A 21,126-nucleotide genomic window follows, 5' to 3' on the forward strand; every position below is an offset into this window, starting at 1 on the left:
ACCCGGAAAGCAGTCAGGTTTAAGTAATCTCAACCTCAAAATGAGGTTTTGAATTCAATTCTCTGTCCTTACCCTGCAGTTGGTGTTCCCTGCTGTGTTTTTCTGGGTAGTACAAATGTGATGCAAACTGCATTTCCCAGATATATTAAGGCAGTGTCCATTGTTACTTTTTTGTCCTATTTGTTTATGCTGAAGTGACTTTTGTTTATTTTGCTTGCCGATGCTATATGCCTGAGCTTACTGATTCAAAACTCTCTGAATTTTCAGTCCTGTTGAACACTGTGAGAAATCCCAGTTGAAGGGTTTAATGCATTTTCCAATCAATGTGTAAGGGAAATTTGGCCTTATCAATTTAAATGCTGGAGATCCTTTCATTGCATTATGGAAGAATCATTTCTAAGCAGAGATTATTCTTAAGAACTTCATAACTTTTAAAGGTTAATATGTTAGGTAAAGAACAATATTTTAAGACAAACATTTTTATTACAGGACATGAAGGGATAGTTCTGATTAAATTACATGATTATTTGAATGGGAAAGAAGACAAAGTGCATCATTTCTTGCCCTCAACTTTAATGCCTTTAATCAAATAATGACCTTCTGGAAATAGTTAATTTTAAGCATTTGGAAAGATCAATACCACTTTGCCACCAAAAAATGGCCCACATGATGAAATTTGATGTATTTAAAGTACCATTTCACCCTTTTAACCTAGTAAATAATTTAAAATGCTTTCAGTACTCCTTTGCTACCGTTATGTATCTTGTTCAAAGTATTACGCCTTTTCCAAAAGCAACCTTTCTGTACAATGAGCAGCTTACAAGTTTAGTAGTAAGGAGTAAGACTGTGCATATACTATAGTGATGTCAGCCTTTTTTCTTCTCTTTTATACATGGATTCTATTTTGAAAAGAAATGGAAGTGTCTATGGTGAACACAGCCATTTGGAACAAAAATGAGATTTGTAAAGTGACTTGGATGGCTTTTGAAGGGGAAAAAGTCAGTGTTTGAAGTTTAGTTCATGAGTTCTTTTCCTTTGTTTTGTCTATAAGCTTTTGTGTTAAAGGTGAAGGATTTGGGTTGCTCAGACAATTAAGAGCCCATTTTACCAAGTGTAATTTCATAGAAACGAGAGTGCCTTCAGCATTGTAAATAAAAAAAAAAATTGCCCTCTATTAGCATGTTTGTGGGCAGATTAAAAACAGTCTTCATTAGCATAAGTAACACTTACAGATTCTTTTAAAAGTAGAAAATTATTTGCTGAATGATAAATTGCTAGCTTTATACTTAGTTGCTGAAAATGTGCTCTTTCAAATGCCTACTTTAGTTTAGTCTACAATACTCAATTTTTTGAGTTAGAAGTACTGTTTAATGGATTATGTACTTAGTCTTTGTTCACTGTAAATGCTGAAATGCAATTCACGCTTTCTGCTAAAATGTTTGTATCAAATACCTCCCTATTTAGACTCATTTCTTTTAACACCATATATTTTTATTATGCTGTGTGCCCCAGAGAATGATAGAAAATAATCTTAGATACACTATACCAAAGAAAAACTGTTCCTGTCTTAGCACTGGTTCTCTAGAATGTTTTGCCTTCTTAGATCAAAATTATAGTTCTTCTGGAAAATGTTGCAGTCTTAGTTATTCTGTAAGAAATATTAATCATGTGGCAAATTATTATCACAATAACACATTCACCAAACAAAAGAGTTCAGTTGCTCCACCTTGTAACCCTTTCTTCCCAGACTAGATGTGTTTGTTGCTGATTTGGAAAGCTTTGCACAGAGAATATGTTTCATTAGTGTAGTGCTACCCACTTTGATCTAGTTAAGGTTGATATTTATACCTTAAGTGCAGATTTCAATTGTATTTTTCTTCTTTTTTAATAAGAAAGATGACAGAATGCATGAATAGTTTGATAGAAATTCCAGGTGAAAGAACAGAAGATTTTTGTTTAAACACAGCACAGGTCAGACTGAATAAAACAGCATTTGGATACATAGATAAAATGTGTAGATGCTTTCTTTAAAATAAGTATGCTTGTGGGTTTTGCAGAGTCTAATATTTGGCAGTTATCCTCTTTGCGCTTTTCCTGCAATAGTTTGGCAGTTCGGCTTTCACAGGTTTTTTTCCTCTAATGTCTTATGTTTCTTTACTAAATCCCTATCAGAAAACCAGACAGAAGACTCTTATTTATTTTAAATATCTTAGGTTTAGCATCTTTTTTTTTTTTTCACCATTTTCTTGCTTACTGTAGCAAGACCTTTGCAGATGGTACTTGGTTACTTGAAAGCGCATAACAGTATTTTCTTTGTAGCAGATGGATTTAAGACTTTTAGTTCCCAATAAATGTAGGTTTACAATACATAACTTTACAGGATTTGTGTTGTATATAACAGGTTTGAACATATTATCTCAGAATTCATCTGCATGGCATTTTCAGCTTATCCAGGGCCCATGCCAGTATTTTAAGTAATAGGGAGCACATAGTGATTGATAGCAGCTAAAGGCGTGATTTTGAATAGAAACAAAGGGTTTAGAACAGAAGGTGTCAAATTAAACTTTGTCAGTTTGAAAAGTAGTAACATCCTGAAAGTTCTCCAAACATATTTACATGTGGCTAATGTTTATATTTTGCTTTGTACTCTCTTTATATTCAGTGTAATGTTGCCTGGCAAATTTACTCTGTTTTAAAATCAAGGTTGCTCCCAATGTCATTGCAGAATTTTGGGGGGTTTGCCTTGCTGCGTAGATATATCAGCTTAATTATTTTAAGGCTGGGGGTGTGCGTGGTAATGATGTAGTATCTGCTATATAAACGAGTTGTCATCTAATCTGAGTTATAAATATTTCCTGATTATTTTGTTGTCCTTATCACTTCCTGTAAGGCTATAAAGACCAGAAAATCCAGTGATCCAAGCTCTCCTTCAGAATAAATTGTTTGAACGGGACAGCAATTGCTCTAGACTTAAATGTGTGTAATAGAAGAATCAGCCTTGTTACATTAGTTTGTAAATTCAACTGTATTAAATACAGCAGTTAATTGTCTTTCAGATCAGAATGAAATAAAACTTGAAAATTTTACAGAATTTAAAAATCACCATTAAAGCATCCATATGATTACTTTTCCTGAAGTTTACAAAAGCACTTCATACATTCTCTTTTAGCTGACTTTTATGAAAGAGCTTTATGTTTTATACAGAATTCTGAACCTGAAACTAAGCAAAATGCTTATGGATTTGTTTGTTTTGAACCAAAAGAAAGCACATTGGTATAAAGTTTTAATCTCTTAACAAAGTAAACCCCTATGACCTCTGTTACTGCTCATTCACTGTCTCTGCTGAGAATATTTGTGAGATTAACTTCCATAAATATTTTCAGAAATAAACAATGAAGATCAAAAATTTGTTTATGTCTTTGTAATTTTAGAACATTTCAGTTGGTTGTTTCCATGTCACCTATTGTAGGTTTCATCAGAGTATGTCTACTTGAAAAACACGACAGACCTAATGTAAAAGAGACATTTTGGTGTCTATTCAGTATACCATGTCAGAAGTATCTGATTTCAGTATCTCAAAATCACTGCTTCCCTGGAACGCTAGCAGGGACATGCTTCAGGTTGCAATTCATCAAATCATTTTTAGATAGGGAATAAGTATTATTTCAGTGTATAAGTTGTATGGAAAAATACTGGAAATGCAGTGCAAGTCATCAGTAATTAATAAAATCAAGGTCTGATCCAGTAAATACAGAAACAGAAAACACAGTAAAAAGGATAAGGAATTTCTTAGTTAACTAAAACTGTTGTTGAGAAATATGTTTAATCAGCATAAAATCTGATAGCTCAGGCATTATTTTTACTACTGGACATTTGAAAATAGTTCTACTGTCTTTTTTTCCCCAAAAATCTGTCGTTCACATGGTCACCAGACAAAATATATGCAGGTTCTAGATGCGTGCTGCAGCTTCTTTTCCAGTCTGTCTGTATAGCTTAAAGAGATGTCATAGGAAGGAGCAGTTTTTCTGGTATGTTTTTTGCTTTCACCAAACTGCTGTTATAGTAGCTCTGTGTTCTGTTTCACCACCATTAGAAAGAGGACCATCAGTTTCAATGTGAGGCAGTGCAAACTCTAGACAACAGAAGGACAATTTTTGTGCTTTGGGGCAGGCTGGTTTGGTTTGGGGTTTTTTTAATTAAAAATTTTGTAACTGCGTTTCAATTAAAAGATCTAGGTTTATTTCTCTTCATCATCTTCTCTCCTTCATCCCCAACAAACTACTTAGGCTTTCTGATTGCACCTCTTTTAACTCGCTGCAGAAAACCAATTCTGCTGTTGAGCATAATCCAGTGTGTATCCCTGTGGAAGCAAGGTGGGGAGAGAACCACAAGTAACATGTTGGTTTTGTTAGGAGCAGGGAGAGTGCATACATTAACCTGATAACACGCCTTAGGGAGCCTTACAGGGGAAGGAGAATCCACAGGCCTTTGCTATGATTTTAAATGCATGCCACATGATTCCAGCTGGGGCAGGCTATATGTTACGTGCTCTATATGGAGGTGTTTGACTACATTTCCCAGTCAGTTTGCTAAACTGCTGGCAATGCCCTTAGTGTGTGCACTGCACCCCCTCAGGTGGAGGCAGGAGGCTCCTGGTGCCACCACTCTCCTCCCTTTCTCTTCCCTCCCTAGCACGCCTAGTGAGCATCCAGAGGATTTTGGCCCCATTTAAATTTCTGATTTCTCATTTCTGTTACCACTGTGTCTCTAACATTCGTCATTTTGATTATTTCTGTTTCTTGGGGGCATTTTCTCCTCTGTCATTTGTTCAGTTTTCCACTTATATCCAAGAGAATATACTTCAGATTTTTATACATACCTCACCAAATATTTTCATATGCAGTATGAACACATTAAGATTATTTGTTTACTTTCACATCTTCCTATCGTAGCAATATTTTTACACTGCATTTATTAACTGTTTGCTAAAGATATGAATGTCTTCAACAAAATACGTATCTATATTGTATCTATGTATCTATTGTATCTAGTAGTAAACTAGTCTGAATAAACCATTTTTCAACTACCAGTACATATAAAAAGGATCTAAAAGCTTCTGTACATTTATATTATTTGTTGATTCAATAAAATGTCACATTATCTTTCCTACAGCATTAAGAAATAAAATTGCATGGACCTAGTTTTGAAAGCAGATCCTTGGATAAAAGAAAGAAAGCATGCATGTTTTATACACGTAATATTTTGTTTCTAAATTTTCATATACCAAAAAATTGCTGCTGATGCATACTGCACTAGCTAGAGCATTCACATTCTTCTTTTAGAACTACCAGCGCACAATAAGAAAAAAAACCTCAATTAAATTTTAAGAAAACGTAAGAAAACAATTGTTAAATTTTCAAGACAAAGTTTTATGTCTTATTTAAACGCAAATTAGCAACCACTGCAGTTCTTGCAGAGGATTTTGTAGCCACCTTCATAGTATGTATCCCAAAACCACATCTGAATTAGAGGAGGAAAGCTCTTGGGCAACTTGCTGTCCTGTGATGTGGAAATGCTACAAAGGTTATATGAGAAGCTTGGGCATATCTTGCCCCTGCCTCCAAGTCCTAATACTGTATATAAAACTGAGATTTTTTTTTACTGGGTCTATGAGAAAAATCCTGAAACAAATAATCATCTATCTCTTGAAATAAGTTCACCTATAGAGGCACCTCTACTTGTAGCAGATAGGAAGACAATATTACTTGACTGCTTCTATTCAGAGGATTCCTATCTTTGGAAAAGACATTAGGGAGCTTCATTAATGCTATGATTTATACTAGGCAGCCCTATAGTCAAGGCAGATATTTGAAGTACTTTATTGTTTTGAGTAGTAGTACCAAGATTTTAAAAATTGCTCAGCGGACTATCTACTGGCTACTGAAACACATTGTCAATGTTTTCAGATGGGTGTAGCCTTGCATAAAAGAAAATAGGCAGCAGAGAGAATAAAGTAGCATTAAGGAAACACCTGTCCTGTAGGGGACCGTGTAAGGGATTCTGCCTTCATCAGCCAGTTTGTTTCTAAGTAAGCAAACAAACAGTGCTGTGGTGCTAAACCAAGGGGAAAGTGCTTTCCAAAACTTTGGTGGTTGACAAGGGTTTGTGAAATAGCATGGCAGCCACTTGGTGTATTGATGTTTGCTTTGAGCCTAGCCTGTACAGGGAAAGCCCTTTCATATCAGGGAGAGCTTGAGAGAATGTATTGCAGCTAAAGTACGCGTTTCACCCTCATTTTGCCCCTCGTGAAGTGAAGAAAAAAAACTAATGTTTTGCTGGTGTTATCTTCAAGGGGTGGCTCTGTGAGCTGTTACGCTGGAAAGAAGATCCCTCACCAGAGAACAGGACCCTCTGGGAGAATCTCTCCATGATCCGAAGGTTCCTCAGTCTTCCTCAGCCTGAACGCGATGCCATTTATGAACAAGAAAGCAATGCAGTTCATCACCATGGTGACAGGCCTTCCCACATTATCCATGTGCCAGCAGAACAGATTCAGGTTAGTTTACCTTGGCCAATCCTGCAGAGCACTAAGTAAATAAAGCTTTAAACAGAGCAAAGGAAATTAGTGTTTCTTTCCTCCTGGCCAGGCTAAATGCAGGTCTCCTGGTACGAGATAAGAGCATGCTGCCATCCACCACCAGAGTTCAAAGGAGAGCATGCGACCACCCATGGGTTTTAGTTCAATGTGGTGGTTTCCTGCAAACGCGTGAGGACACGGAGGCACAGAATCGGCTGCATACTGGGCAGGATGAGCCTCCATGCTGGCCGTCCCTGTCTAGACTGAAAGGCAGAGGCGTTTGCCACTGGGTGCCTTACCAGCAAAGCGGGAGGAACTTGTTGTGCTGTTGTTGAAAAGCTAAGCTCGAACCCTCAACAGTGGTGGCTCACCCTGGGTAGTAGTGAAGGGAAGGGGATTCCTCCTCCCACTTTAACCGTAGTCGAGACCGGGGTGAGTCAATGTTTGTTTGTTTTTCCTTCAGAGCCCCTCTCCCACCACCCTTGGGAAAGGAGAGCATAGAGGCGCTTTCTTACCAGGCCTGCTGACCGCTGGACCTTGGCTGGGTGCTGCTCCGCAGGTGAGCTGGCACAAGGGCACCACGTCAGGGAGAGAGAGGAGGGGATGCAGGACCCACACCATGGAGCTTGGAAACAGCTGCTCTCCTGTCTGGGGCAGCCTCAGCAGTGCCCCATTTTCCTTCGGGGGCTGCACCCACCCTTTGCTCACACGGGCTCTGCGAGCCAACAGGGAGTGTGGCTTGGCTGTTTTGCTAAATATAGTAGCCCGGGTCGGCAGTATGGACTGCTGTCTCTGAGCTTGGGGCTTTTTAATCTGTTCTCACAAAAAAAACTGAGGTCAACCTTTCAACTGCTCCCTCTTAAAGGGCAGATACTACCTCGTGCTTTCCCAGCCTCAGCTGAGACCCAGCATATCATTTGTATTACCTATGCAGAAAAATATTTACAAAGCTGGGAAGGATAGAGTTATCTCACAGCCAGAAACAACACGAGTGTATATTAAAGATAAAGCAAACTGAATAAGACAATCCCTTAGGATATCAAGTACTAAAATAATTGTGAAAGCCTGGAAACTTGCTGTTTGATTTAGCGAAAAGAGAGAAAAAGATCTATATTAAGTAATAAAACAGCACTTGTTTGAAAATGTACATTGTTTTTAATAAAATCGCTTCTTAAGGGGATAAAAGGAGCAGCTTATGCACAGTATAAGCATTCAACCACTATGCCACTTACTTAGATTTTCTTGCCTTGTTGATAAAAGTTGTGTGTTTGATCTTGCAAATATTATTCACATAAGTAGTTGCATTGTAATCTCTTAATATGGCTTCTAAGAGTAAGGATTGGGAGATTGAGCCTGAGTTTTGTCTCCTGCTTTTCTACATGGTAGTTGTTGTAGATGCATAAATATGTAGCTAAGACACAAGTTTTCAAACTGTATATACAAAGCCTCCAGTCTTGTAAGAATTTAATGTGCTGGGAGTAGTGTTGAATCTCTTTGGGACTAAAGCCTTGAATGGGACTGCTCACAGACCATAAAACATGAAAGGATGTGAATAGGGATGAAGCAAGAGCCCTAATTCCACTAGCATTTGTGTCAGATCTTATAATAAGAAGATCACTTAAAGCAATGACTTCTAAACCGGGTGTTGAGACCTATGCAAAGTCTCCACAACCACAAGTGGCATTGTGAAGTGGACAGAATTATAACGCCTCCAGTATTTATGCTATTTGTACAGTATTTTGTCTTTCTTAGGGTCTGCAAGTGACCTGCAACTGACACATGGAAACCACTCCTGACACAAAAAATTGTTGAGGGGAGACTCTCAAAGGGAAATGAAATGTAGTGATAGCAACTGCTTGTTTTGCTGCTGTTGTTTTTTATTAACTGGTGGTTTGTACCATATGACAAGAAATTTGCTGATCCAAAATACCTCACTAACCAGTGCTTCCTGTGCTGTGAAGCACAAGAATTGTCAACAAAAACAGTAGCTGATAAATTTACTTTTGATTTTAAACATGATCTGATAGTGTACTGTACCCCGGTGGTAGATGAGAAAAACATTTCTGTCCCTATGACTCAGTGCCTCACCTTTTAATAATGTGTCTGAATCCATGCTTGCAAAACTTCATTTTAAGCTCTTGTTAATTATTTACATCATGATTTGCTTTATCTTATTCTTCTGATGTGCATACTGGCTCATTTTTATTGCCTGAGTTTTTGGAATGCAGCATGTTCCCTTCTAATAATAATAGAGCAACTTATTTAGAGCTTTGCATCTTAGTGCTTTATAAATATTAACTAAATAAGCCCCAGTACAAACACAGAAGCAGGTAAATATGTTTGTTTCCCATTTATGTGTTGGGATACTTGAACACAGGCAAGACAGAACCTCTCCCAGACTACAGGGAAGAGAGGTCAGAGCCAGAAGGGTAAATGCAGAATTCCTACCTCCAAATTTCTTCGTCCTTGCTAAGGCTGGATTTGGTAGTGTGACATTAGGCACTTCCAGTTAATTCATTCGGCTGTAATGTCTGCAAGTTTGACAAGGCTAAAGTACGTGCTACGGTCAGATCAGCAGTGGGATATTTCCACACTTAGCTAAAATGCTCTCCTTCTCCCTCATCCCTCTAGTCCCTTAGTCTAGCTCTTGTTAGAGATATGCAGCCCTTGTTTTTGGGCAGCAGCTGCTGCTGCTGGCAGAGCTCCTGTGCGTTTGCCCTCATCTGGCACTTTTCTCACTTTGCCCTTGCTACAGTTCTGGCTAAGCTGGTCAAGTTAATCCTGTACTATGTCACCTACTTAGCATTTTGTCTTGTCTGCACTTGACTCATGGAGCATGTTCATTAAAATTTGTCAGCTTAACTGCACTGATGTCACGTCGTTGGTGCTTTCAGTCAGACAAAGCCAGTGTTCCTTCTACCTCTCTGTCTGTATCCCACTGTCCCTTTATCCTCTGTCTCTGCTTACACACATACAGACATATGTGAGGTATGCAGAGAGTTACTAACTCCTATTTTAATTTTGGTTCAGCAGTAATGGGCTTTTTTTTTTCCTTTTTTCTTTCATTTTCCTTTTATTCTTTCAACTTGTTACACCTTTGTTTATAGCTTTGCAATTCCCCTTCTACCCCCCGATTTTCTTGGTAACGCAAAATATAAGCAAGAATACATTTACAGGAAAAAAAAAATGCTGTGCTTTGTCTTGCAGCAGCAGCAGCAGCAACAGCAACAACAACAGCAGCAACAGCAACAGCAACCAGGTCCCAGACTACCCCCAAGGCAACCGACAGTAGCATCACCAGCTGAATCTGAGGATGAAAATCGTCAGAAACCCCGACCACGAACAAAGATTTCTGTTGAAGCCCTAGGGATCCTACAGAGTTTCATACAAGACGTAGGCCTGTATCCAGACGAAGAAGCAATCCAGACTCTCTCCGCTCAGCTTGACCTGCCCAAGTACACCATTATCAAGTTCTTTCAGAACCAGCGATATTATCTCAAGCACCATGGAAAGCTGAAGGACAATTCTGGTTTGGAGGTGGATGTTGCAGAGTACAAGGAAGAAGAGTTGCTCAAGGATTTAGAAGACAGCATCCAAGACAAAAATGCGAACACGCTTTTTTCAGTTAAACTAGAAGAAGAGTTATCCGTAGAAGGGAACACAGAGATTAATGCTGAATTGAAAGACTGATCTAAGAGTATTATTTTCTTTCAACAGTGCCACTGGTATTTACTAATGAAATGAAAATTCCATCTTGCGTTCTGTCAAAAACCCTTATTATTCATTGTTTGGCCAATGAATCTTCCAAAACTTGCACAAAAGTTGAAAAAAGGATAATGCAGACTGCACTAGATGTTTTACTCTGTTTTATAAACTGCTTCGCAGCAACAGATGAAGCGTTGAGGATTGTTTGATATTAATTTGTGTTCACTGGATACACTGTGAGTGTACCCAATAAGCATGATACCAGTGATTTTGATTCTGGAGCCTTCAGACAAGCATTACAACTTTTGTGATTTACTGTTTTTCGTTTCTGTTTTGTTCTTGTTTTTTTTTTATTATTACTGTAGCACTCCACACTTGATCTTTGGAAACTCACATTTATTTAAAAAAATAAAATAAAAAGAGTTTGTTACTCTTGTTCTATTGTATGTTACAAAAGAACTATAGACTGTGGAATGCAGTTTAAAGATAACATATGCCAACAAATGCCTTGTATTATATGGCACTGCCGTAATTCAGATTTGTTTTCTTTTGGAAATAAAGGTCACTGTATTTTTTTTCCATTCTCATTGTTACATGGTTTTAAAGAAAATGAAAAAGAAAATGTGAAACACAATTTAGTCCTCATTATTTATTTGTAGATCCTGCAGCATCATGTTGTAATTAATTTTTTTGGAAGTTTCCGTTAAATGTAATATTGCTTCTCTTGTTATCATACTGATTTTTTTTTTCTATTTATAAATGTATTTTGATGGGCAGTAAAACAAAGTGTCTTAAAAGTTTTAAATAGAGAAAATGTGCTTTACACAGTTGCCTATAAAAAGTGCTCTATGTTATCCAAGCAATTCATACTATAAGCTTCACTCTTATTGTTGTATGCAATTTTTACTATCATGCAAATAAGCTTAGGTAAATAAAACTAATAGATCACCTTAGAAACTTATGCAATTAATGTGAAAATAATTGATGTTTGCAATGTGTCTTCCTTTGGTTTACAATCAATTTTAAAGCTACAGCTGTATAAATTTTCTGTATAAAGGTGTATTTCTTTTTTATGAGTTTATTGCTATGAAAACACCAGTTATTTTGTTACAGCTGGCTGTTTTTATAAGTGTATCACAATTTTCTTTATGCAGAAATGTTCTGACTAGGAGTGGTTATTGACTGTAACTACACAATTAAAATTGTTTGTATGGTATGATATGGCAGGGTTTGTCCGCGTATGTATATATCTGGGGGGAATAACTTGTTCTTAGTACACATTGTACCTTCTTGCCACCACTTTGGAGATGACATTTCGATTGTTCTCCTTTAAAATCACAGGCAGATTTTTTTTAATGACCTTCTTAATATTTGAATTTAGATAACACACTTCAAAAAGAAACACAGTTTGGTTATGAAAATCATAACCTGTCTTTTCTTGGTTTAAAAACTTGCCTGCCCAACAGAGATAGCAGGATATTATTGAGTCAAAGGGCTATCAGGCATAAACATATTTACAGTTCCTGGCAGTAATGCACTTATAATGGATACAGCTGGTTTTATTCTACACTAGAATTATGCTAACACTATTCCTTGCACTAATGTATAAACATTAAAAAAAAAATTAATAGTCACAAAATAAATAAGATGGATGAACCTTGCACATAGCAGTCCTCTTCTAAGCAAGATTATTTTTAATAATCATTAATATGATTCTTGATAAAGCCAAAATAATTGGTGAGCTCTGAGTTTATGCAAGATTCATGTGTAGGCTAGAGAGAAATCTGCAGCTGAAAGTTGTGAAGTACAACATTGTTCTCCTAGGAGAGAAACAACTCACACCGAGTGCAACTGAGGATTCAGATTCAGCTCACCTCTTCTAAAATTACTAAAAGTTTGCAAAACTCAGGATGAGTTTTGAAGGCACCAATGACTCGTAGGCTGCAGAAAATTTCTCCTTTTAGCTCTATTAAGTACTTTAGGAAGACATACTGGGCAACAAAACAGGTTTTCATTCCATATGTTTAAAACTGCTGGAGATTGCCTAGGTCCTCTGTCACAGCACTCTTGGGGTTCCTTGAGCAGGATCCCAGCTGTAGCACCTCTGGGCTGCTCATGGGATTGTGTAGGGGCTGCACCATGATTTGGGCTTGGGATGCAGTCCAGTTAAAAGAGAAAAGCCTTAATACCTCTCTGGGAGGGAAACAAGGCTTGGGAGGGACACACATGTGCAATTCGGTATTTCAGACCAAAGGAAAGACAGTCAAACTAAGTCCTTGTTTAAAGGATTTTTAGGGACAATACCTATAAAGGTATCAATAGCCCAAAGCTATGCTGATTGCAAAAGGGCAAAGCTAAGCCTAGTCCGAGGAAGGCACTGTTGTCACTGTTGGATTTCTTCACTTATTTCAAATGGGATCGTTGCTTTGTGTAGCCACATAGCCACTCAATTTTTAGGACAGATCCCTGTTCACAGCCATGAGACAGGATGAAATGTAGCCCAGGCAATGCAAGCTGATTTGGTGTGCAGGACAATACTACTGGCACCCTTGGCAGTCTGAAGTGCCACATGACTGTTACAATAGAGTGGCTTAATAAAAAAAAAAAAATGCTTTTAAACTAATATGTGTGCATATTCAGGGTAGAACAGAAAGGGAAGGGAAGGGAAGGAAAGACTTCCTTGGAATATACCTCTCTCCACACTAAAAACTGATACACACAGTGCTCCTACTGCCAGAAACAGGGCAAAAAGTCCAACACCTTATAAAAGCATAAGAAGAAATATTTATAAAATTGTCTTTGCTATTTTGAAAGCAATTTCTTTTATTCTCTCAAGTGTTTTGGGTGCTGAAGTAGAGGCCATGTACACTTGCAGATGGTTATTGTAGTGGCTTCTTTTCCATTATCTTCATTTTTCTTTCTTCTATCCTAGGTGAAGTTATCTTACAAGTAGTTCAGTCTCTGTAGTCACATATTACCTGCACAGAGGTTTAAATCAATGCATTTTTGTGTCCCAGTGGGTGGGAAGGGAGTATAGTCTTTTAACTTTACCTAAGTGACAAAAAGCAGTTCTGTTAAATCCTTAGCAGCATTTTCAAATGTGATATGGGTATTAAGGGTACAAACTTTACATGGATGCAAGAGATTTATACTGTTAGGAGTTAATACTACAAGCATATGACACCTTGATTCATGGACCAGTATCTCTACCTAGAAAATTACCTTATGTCCCTTTCTCTTCCACTTTATTGCTATCTTGTGTAGTCCTACAATCCTTGTCATTTCTGCAAGGATTAAGAAATCAGACTGGACTTCTGTAATTAAGAACACAAATTGAGACATCAAAACACTATTAATTGGTAAGTTGTTAGTAAAACTCACTTAGTAGGACTTCATTGAGAGTGTACAATATGAGTATTTCATACATACTTTGAGAAGGATGGGGGGAAAAATATTCCCTGCTAGGAATAAAATTTAAGCTGCAAAGAAAGCCAAATGCCTAAGAAAGAGGGAACTGAATGCTGGGTGGGGATGGCAGAACTTGGGTTTTGCTATAAAACTGCAATTAGCATTTACCATATTTTATGGTGTTTACCATAAAAAGTGGAGTATTTTTGCTCCCTGCTGTTTCCCATTAATCTATATTTAACTGACAAGATTTATGTGTATGTGCAGGAGTCCCCAGTGTGTGTTTTTCAAGCCTGAAAAAACACCAAAGAGTCCCCAGGTTCCCAGAAGTCCGTGGCTGAGGGACAGTCACACATATAAAGGTTGCTTCATATTATAAAGACTCCCTAACCTCAAGGCAGAATTTTAGAGTCATGTTTTATATAGTTACTTTAAATTGGTCAGATGGCACAGAAGAAAATGTCCAGGTCTTAAAATAAATTATTCCACTTAATTTTTTCTTTAAGTTGGGAAGGCGCAGCAAATGGAGAAAGAAGGGAAGCTCCCCCAAATGAGTGATTTTGTTTCAGTGATTTACCAAGTCGGTACTTTGGTAGTGTGCTGGGAAAGTACCAAATATTGCTAAGCTCATTTGCCAAAGCAAATGCCCCATATGTTAAGAGCAGTATAAATTAGATACAACAGAAGATCTGCTTGAGCATCAAGTATTAGCAATTCTGCTTAACTTACTGAACTTGTGCTTTGATGTCAGGTAGATTGCAGAGACCAAATGTGTTTTGATTTTTACATAATGATTTATATTGTACTTTGAATAACAGTCCCATAGCAAAGCAGGGATTAAAATATACTCCCAGGCCTTTTTTTGCACACAGATGTAATTTTAGTTTGGTCTCCTCACCGTGCCTTGTGTCCACACAGTCTTTTACTACAACAAATGAGCTAATAATTCAAACTGCAATAAGTGATCCTCCTTGGAACAGGAGTAGTGCTACTTGGCAGTGAGTTTGTTTGCTTTCAGGTTCATACGGGAGCCTTCCCGCCTGCTCTGCTGCTGGCAGTCCTCCCACTATCCCACGCTGCATTGTTTCACATCAGCCTGGCCTTCCTGCTTTAGGTCGTCTAGCCCAAATGTCATCTGTCCTGGTTACACGCCAGCACTCAGGTATATGTACCACAATTTAATATGAGGCAGCAAGGACTGTATGTATCTGATGTCCCCTACCCTTTACCATCACCACTCACACTGTGAGCCATGTAGAGATTGCTAGAATAGACCACTTGGGTTGGCAAGAGAGTGGCAATAGGAGAAAACCCACCAGCAATTAATTTCTGAGCCAATGAAGTAAAAAGGGCAAAGGGACGTGCACCTCAGAGGGAAGCAGGAAAAGGAAAGAGGAAGGTGCCAGAGAAAGATGTGAATCATAGAATCACCAGGTTGGAAGAGACCCACCGGATCATCGAGTCCAACCATTCCTATCAAACACTAAACCATGCCCCTTAGCACCTCCAGGGATGGTGACTCAACCACCTCCCTGGGCAGCCTGTTCCAGTGCCCAATGACCCTTTCTGTGAAAATATGTTTTCTAATGTCCAGCCTAAACCACCCCTGGTGGAGCTTGAGGCCATTCCCTCTCGTCCTCCCCTGTCACTTGGGAGAAGAGCCGAGCTCCCTCCTCTCCACAACTTCCTTTTAGGTAGTTGTAGAGAGCAATGAGGTCTCCCCTCAGCCTCCTACATCAGTAAAGTCACAAGAGCTACCCTTACACAGAGGAATGGGCTCCGTTTGCAACTCGTGCTGCGGTGATACCCAGAAATACTCCAAGGTACTGCCAAGCCTTCACAGAAAATGCTCCTGACATGAAATGTACAATGGTCTTCAGTCATGGGATTTACCTTGGCAGGCAATATCTAGGACAACATAAAAGCCTCCTCAGCTGCCCATAGCGAAAGAGATCCCCTAACAGTTTATCCTCTGGTACTGTCTCTGCTTGCAGGACATACAGGATTCTTTTTCTCAGCTGCAGACTGACAGCTACCATGGCAGCTGCAGTTAGGAGTCTCATTCCAGATTCCTAGCTTACCCACACAATATGCTAAAGAAACATCCAGGCTGTAAAATCTCTCGTTTTTCTCCAGGATTACATCCAACTACAAGCAGCATGTTTGCAGCCTCAAACCTGGTTTTCCACGCTGTCTCCTACAGCCTTGGACCAGATGTGCCACAGGAGTTAAAAATAATCAAATGTGGTATATGGCCTAGAGTTTATCATAGTTCAAGAGAGCAGAAAAAAGCATTACCTCTGTGAGCACACAGAATTATATAAACATGAACAATCCTGAAATTTTGGGGCAGAAAAGTGGCCCCAAGAGACTTCAGAGACAGATTTCATGCTGCTGTATTCACCTCAAAGCTCTGGTCACAATGATTTGAATTTGTTGGGGTCAGAATAATTAATGCAGAGTCCTGCTAACTTTGCAGGAGAGTTTCTCCCAGAACAGAATCTAAGCAAAGAGCACTCTGTTTTGTTTTGGGGTTTTTTTTATTGGCATTACAAAATAAGCAGCCTTTGCAGGACCAGCCTTACAGATGTTGTTGCCCTTCTACACCCGCTGGACGACTAGCAGCACAGCCTGCAGCTGTGAGCCCCTTCTTGCCCCATCTCAAGGGAGCTCCTCTGCATATCACATGCCCCAAAATAGCTTAACTCTTCTATACTCTTATGTTATCAATCCAAACATGGCTTCTCGTCCACAGTCTATACTTTTACCTATGAAAAGCCAGTCTAGAAAACAACTTACTTTAGAGCACACCATGGCAGGGAAAGGTTCATAAGATGTCCTTTCAGAAGTGTAGGAAAAGTGATTCTTTATCATTATAAGCATGACAGCTTGGACTGGCAAATAAGTACAGGTGATGTTTCTGGCTTGCTGTAGTAGGCAAAATGTTTTATCCCCAGTCTAATAACTACTTAGTATCAGCTGAGAGACTGAGGGAGGCAGAAAAGAGGCAGAGGTAAGAAAAAACATCTAGATAAATATTAATGGGGGGGCAGTCGTGCCTAGAGGAGAGTGGTGTATTGCAAGATTTGTTTAAATTGAAGGAGTCCTGAGGTTTTCGACCAGAAAAAAACTAAGTGAGAAGCACTTGGGATTCACACACTGAATGTCCTGCAAAAATACAGAAAAAGTGAGCAGAGTTAAGGAATTCTTTCAGAGAAAAGATCAAATAGGGAAGGATTGCAAAAAGGAAGTGGAAGCTTGCTTCTTTAGCAAATACCTGCAAAATCCTAAATCATATATGGAAGGTGAATGCTAAAAGAACATTCAAAATTTACTGTAGCACAACTGGAGGCCCTGTTTGAAATTAGCAGCTAGCAGGATTTAAAAAAAAGCAAAACAGAAAAAATGACTGAGATTTCTGCACTTTTAACCGCAGAACTTACCACTACACAACCCCCTTCATACCAAAAGCACAAATGGCTTAAAAAAAGTTCAAAGAATTTGAGAAAGCAAAAGGTTGATCTGACCTTTTAAATTGGCCAAGGATTGCTTTCCATTCTGTAGTGCTGGACAACATGTGAAGATTACACTGTACTGTTTTTTCTGTGATCCAGTGATGGGACCTGTGGGGGATGTGTCCACCATCCAGACAGGGACATGGTTGCTTTGAGATCTCCATAGTCACAAGTAAGATGAATTTGAGTGGGCTGAAATTTGCACTTCATTCTTGATCAGGTTTCTTTGTTTTATTCCTCAACTTAAAATCTTTAACCAGATTTTAAAACAGCCGATATGAACAATTTCTGTGAGGATCAAGTCACCCCATATTTATAAAACATTCTCACACACACCAGCATAAAAATTCAGACACAAATCATATTGGTCATTGCTATGGTACCAGTGCAGTCACTATTCACAACTTCGCTCCAATTGCAGTAAGAGCAAAGTAAGGCTCCTTTGACCTTGTTCAGGTACAAAACTGGGACATTTTTTGTCATGTGTTACCACCTTTCTTTCAGCCTTATGCTTATCCCACTTTCATTCAGGTTTATCTGACCTCTTCCTTTCTTTTTTTTTTTTTTCAAAAGCACACCAGAATGGTTCGCATGGGGGAAGGATAAGTGAGGTCTTGCAGAATGATTGGGGGAAAAAAAGTATGTACATATTTGCATCATCCTCTTATAAGATTTCACTCCCAAGTTTTCTAAGACATGCTATGGGATGGATAGGAGAAGAATAACAGGAATGTACTGGCTTGATCTCAGGTCTCCTCCAGTGGTTACTGGGGATTCTGCAACACATTTTGGGCAGTCAGGAACAGAGGGATGGTTGCTGCAGCTGCCGGTAACTCCCCAGGGCACTGCGTTAGCACATGAGAATGACACTGCTTGCAAGCACACTGTTGGACAGAAAAAAAAAACCATCATGGGACAGCAGATCAAAGCAATATGATTGTATTTCAAATTTGATAGAGCTCATTCCTGAAGCCATGGTGAATAGCCTAATCCAATGTATCATTCCTGTGCAGGCAGACCCTCAGGCTGGCATCATGTCCCATGGAGCACTGCTCCAGCGCGCAGCATCTGTCACCGTCTGCCCTAGGGCTTGGCTTCAGACTGCCCTCCTCCTTTCCACTGCCTTTTGGGAGACGCTTTGCACAAACTTTGAAGGCCAAAACTCAAGCTGTCTCAGGCCCCTGAGGGCATTTATTCCCCTACCACTTCCTACACTACTTGATCTTTGATCCACACTCCTGACCTTTAAAGATTCAAAGGGACAGATTTCCAGTGATTTAGCTTCAATTTTGCATGCTCTTATTTTTGCAAATACAACTCTATCTGCTTACCCATTGTCTCCTGTTTAATCAATGTGTCAGCTGTTGAATACAACTGCAGCCAGACAGCTAGTAGATGGGACAATTATTCTCACAAGGACTTTTAAGTCCAGACTTTTAACCCACCAGGTCCAGCACTGAGCAGCTGCAGGAGCTCTGAGTAGCAGCTGCCCCTTTTCTACTGTAAATGCTGAGCTGCTCTCCTGATGGTCTCTGGCTACTTGGATAGGGCAAGGAGAAAAGCTGCTTTCTTTTCTAGTCATCATAGCATAAACGCTTACCTCACTGCTGTTCTAAGAAAGGAGATCAAATGCCACAGCCACCTCCCACTCAGTGTGGTCATGATGTAGAGTAGCCTGGGGCAGCTCTACCTTGCACCCAGACAGCAAATAAGAGGCACAAGACATGACAGGAAAGTTCTTTCTTCCTGTCAATTTTCATACCTCAAATCGTTGTTAAAGAGGCATTGGGGTCAGGTATTCCTACAACCTAAAGATACCTGGAGCAGTCTCAAACTCAGAATCCTACAGCTACCGGCTTCCAACTTATCTGCTAAGCAAGGGTCTATGACAGGCTCTTTCAAACCTGCCTCCTATACTTCATTGGCTGCCTTGGGACATGACTTCATCAAACCTATTGGTGTCATAAATACCTATTCTACAAAGAAGGATCAATCACTTTCATACCAACTTTCACTCTTTCCAAGACACACTCATAGGCTCCAGATAGTTCCTCTTCACTTCACTTATGTTTGGGCAAAAAAAGTGTGTGGCAAACACATTGCCTCAGCCACCGAAGCCCTGGCTTCTCTGGCTCCACAGAGGTCATGGGCCACCAAGCAACATTTGAAAGAGTCTTCGTGTTCCTCTACTTTATGGTAGGAAATGGCCTAATAATTCACTCAGCACTGAAAATGGGATTAAAAAAAAATATTTAAGACTATACTGCCCAAAACCTCTGATTTTGTTGTAAGTATTCCTCATACGTATCAAACCATCTATACTGCTGTAGTTTAAGGCTATAAAGTTGTAGCTGCAAAATGGTACCACTGCTGGTAAATGAACATGCAAGAAGAACAGCCGTAACTATCGTTTTCTGGCTGGCCACGTGGTCTTTCATCCACTTCTTCAGTGCTGCGGTCTGGAAGGTAGACTGGAGGGCATTGCCAACATCAAGGAAATTCCCTCTTTCTGCTGATTGCTCCTTCCTGTGCTCTGCCAGAGTTCAACTCGTGTGATTGATTAAGAGAAAGCAAGACACAAAGTGAATTAGTATGAGCACCCCACATCCTTCCACAACATCCAAATGTGAGCTATAGGGCTGGCTGTAGGGGGAGGACATTGTTTCAGGGGATTTTTGCTGACTTCTCTTCAATGGTTACATTCAGCTGTGCAACCTACAGTTAGATTAAGGCACCTCACTGCCCTGTGGAGGGATCCCTTCCAGCAGAAAGATGAGAGCATCTTTAAGCACAATGTAATGATCCAGACTGCTGAGGCTGTACAACAGCATGTTAATGGCTCAATAGTGAAGGTGCACTAGGAGAAGAGAATCAGAGACAGGTGGGGTAAAAATATATGAACGGAAAAAAATGCCTTGATATTGAAAAAAAATGCAGGAAACAATAAAGTGAGGGGAGGAAAAAAGAAAATAAAAGAAAAGCAGATGACTGAAATATACACTAATGGCATTAAACTGTCCTGTCCCTCATCTATAGTTATTTTATTCCAGTATTTCCTCCCATATCTCACAAATATATGTCAGTTTTTCACACAGCTGGTAGTAACCAAATAGACGATATTTCCTCCCCAGTGAAGAGAATGTTTTAAACTCTTATGGACTTGGACACTTCTTTTTTATTCTAATTTTTCTTTTGGGCTCATAGGCATGATGTTTATCTCATTGACGCATGGGAAGAGGGGGAGGAATGGGTAGGTTTGACTTGTGCTAGCTGTTGGCAACAGTTATTTAATTTTTTGCCACGTGCACCCAAGTAGCATGAGACTGAGTAAAATATAAATAAATATGCTCTTTAGAAACCCCATACATCTTTATGGTCTACGACACCTTCAAATCATGGAAAACACATGTTTGGCTTTTTGTTTTTTTAAAAAAGATTTTGGTGGCACTGCTGCTTCTCATTGCTGTAAACAAGGTCAGGAGGCCAAAATTAGTCTGTCCTATTTTACACAAAATAGTCAACAACTTAAGATGTTTTTGCAATAATCAGAAAATTATTGACCGGTGTCAACACCCCCTTTCTGATAAACTGTTGAAATGTTAATATTCTTGGCAAAATTGTTTTTGCTCTAATTACTGTATCCATCTGCTCTATAAGATTGATTATACTGTGAGAATGTTTGTTCTCTTGTCTCCTGCAATGATGGGCCTCTCCTTGGCTCAGAAATAGTCCTGCCTCATCTTTACACAGAGACAAATGTACAGCAGAAATCAAACCAACACTCAGCCCAAGTAAAGCCAAATAAAAATTCCTTGAAGGAGTTAATACAATAGGTATTAACTGGATCTTGGATGGAGCATCCCTTGGAAAACTGTTGCCCTGGCCCAGAGAAAAACAGCTGGCCTTCATCCAGCACAGGAT

The 21,126-nt window shown here is 39.2% G+C and overlaps 1 protein-coding gene across 8 annotated transcripts in view; it reads left to right on the plus strand.

The window, feature by feature from the left end:
- SATB1 (SATB homeobox 1) overlaps positions 1–11,501 on the plus strand; it is a 91,843-nt gene extending 80,342 nt beyond the window's left edge. For 5 of the 8 annotated variants that reach the window (XM_069860173.1, XM_069860174.1, XM_069860175.1 and 2 more), the window contains 3 exons: positions 6,353–6,556; positions 7,041–7,136; positions 9,785–11,501. In XM_069860173.1, coding sequence (XP_069716274.1) covers positions 6,353–6,556; positions 7,041–7,136; positions 9,785–10,267 — 783 coding nt within the window. In that variant the 3' untranslated portion in view covers positions 10,268–11,501. The remainder of the gene's footprint in view (positions 1–6,352; positions 6,557–7,040; positions 7,137–9,784) is intronic. The other 3 variants (XM_069860177.1, XM_069860179.1, XM_069860180.1) reach the window with 3 other exon arrangements.
- The last annotated feature ends 9,625 nt before the right edge of the window (positions 11,502–21,126 follow it).

This window comes from Phaenicophaeus curvirostris, chromosome 6 (genome assembly GCF_032191515.1).
Source record: "Phaenicophaeus curvirostris isolate KB17595 chromosome 6, BPBGC_Pcur_1.0, whole genome shotgun sequence".
NCBI lineage: Eukaryota > Metazoa > Chordata > Aves > Cuculiformes > Cuculidae > Phaenicophaeus > Phaenicophaeus curvirostris.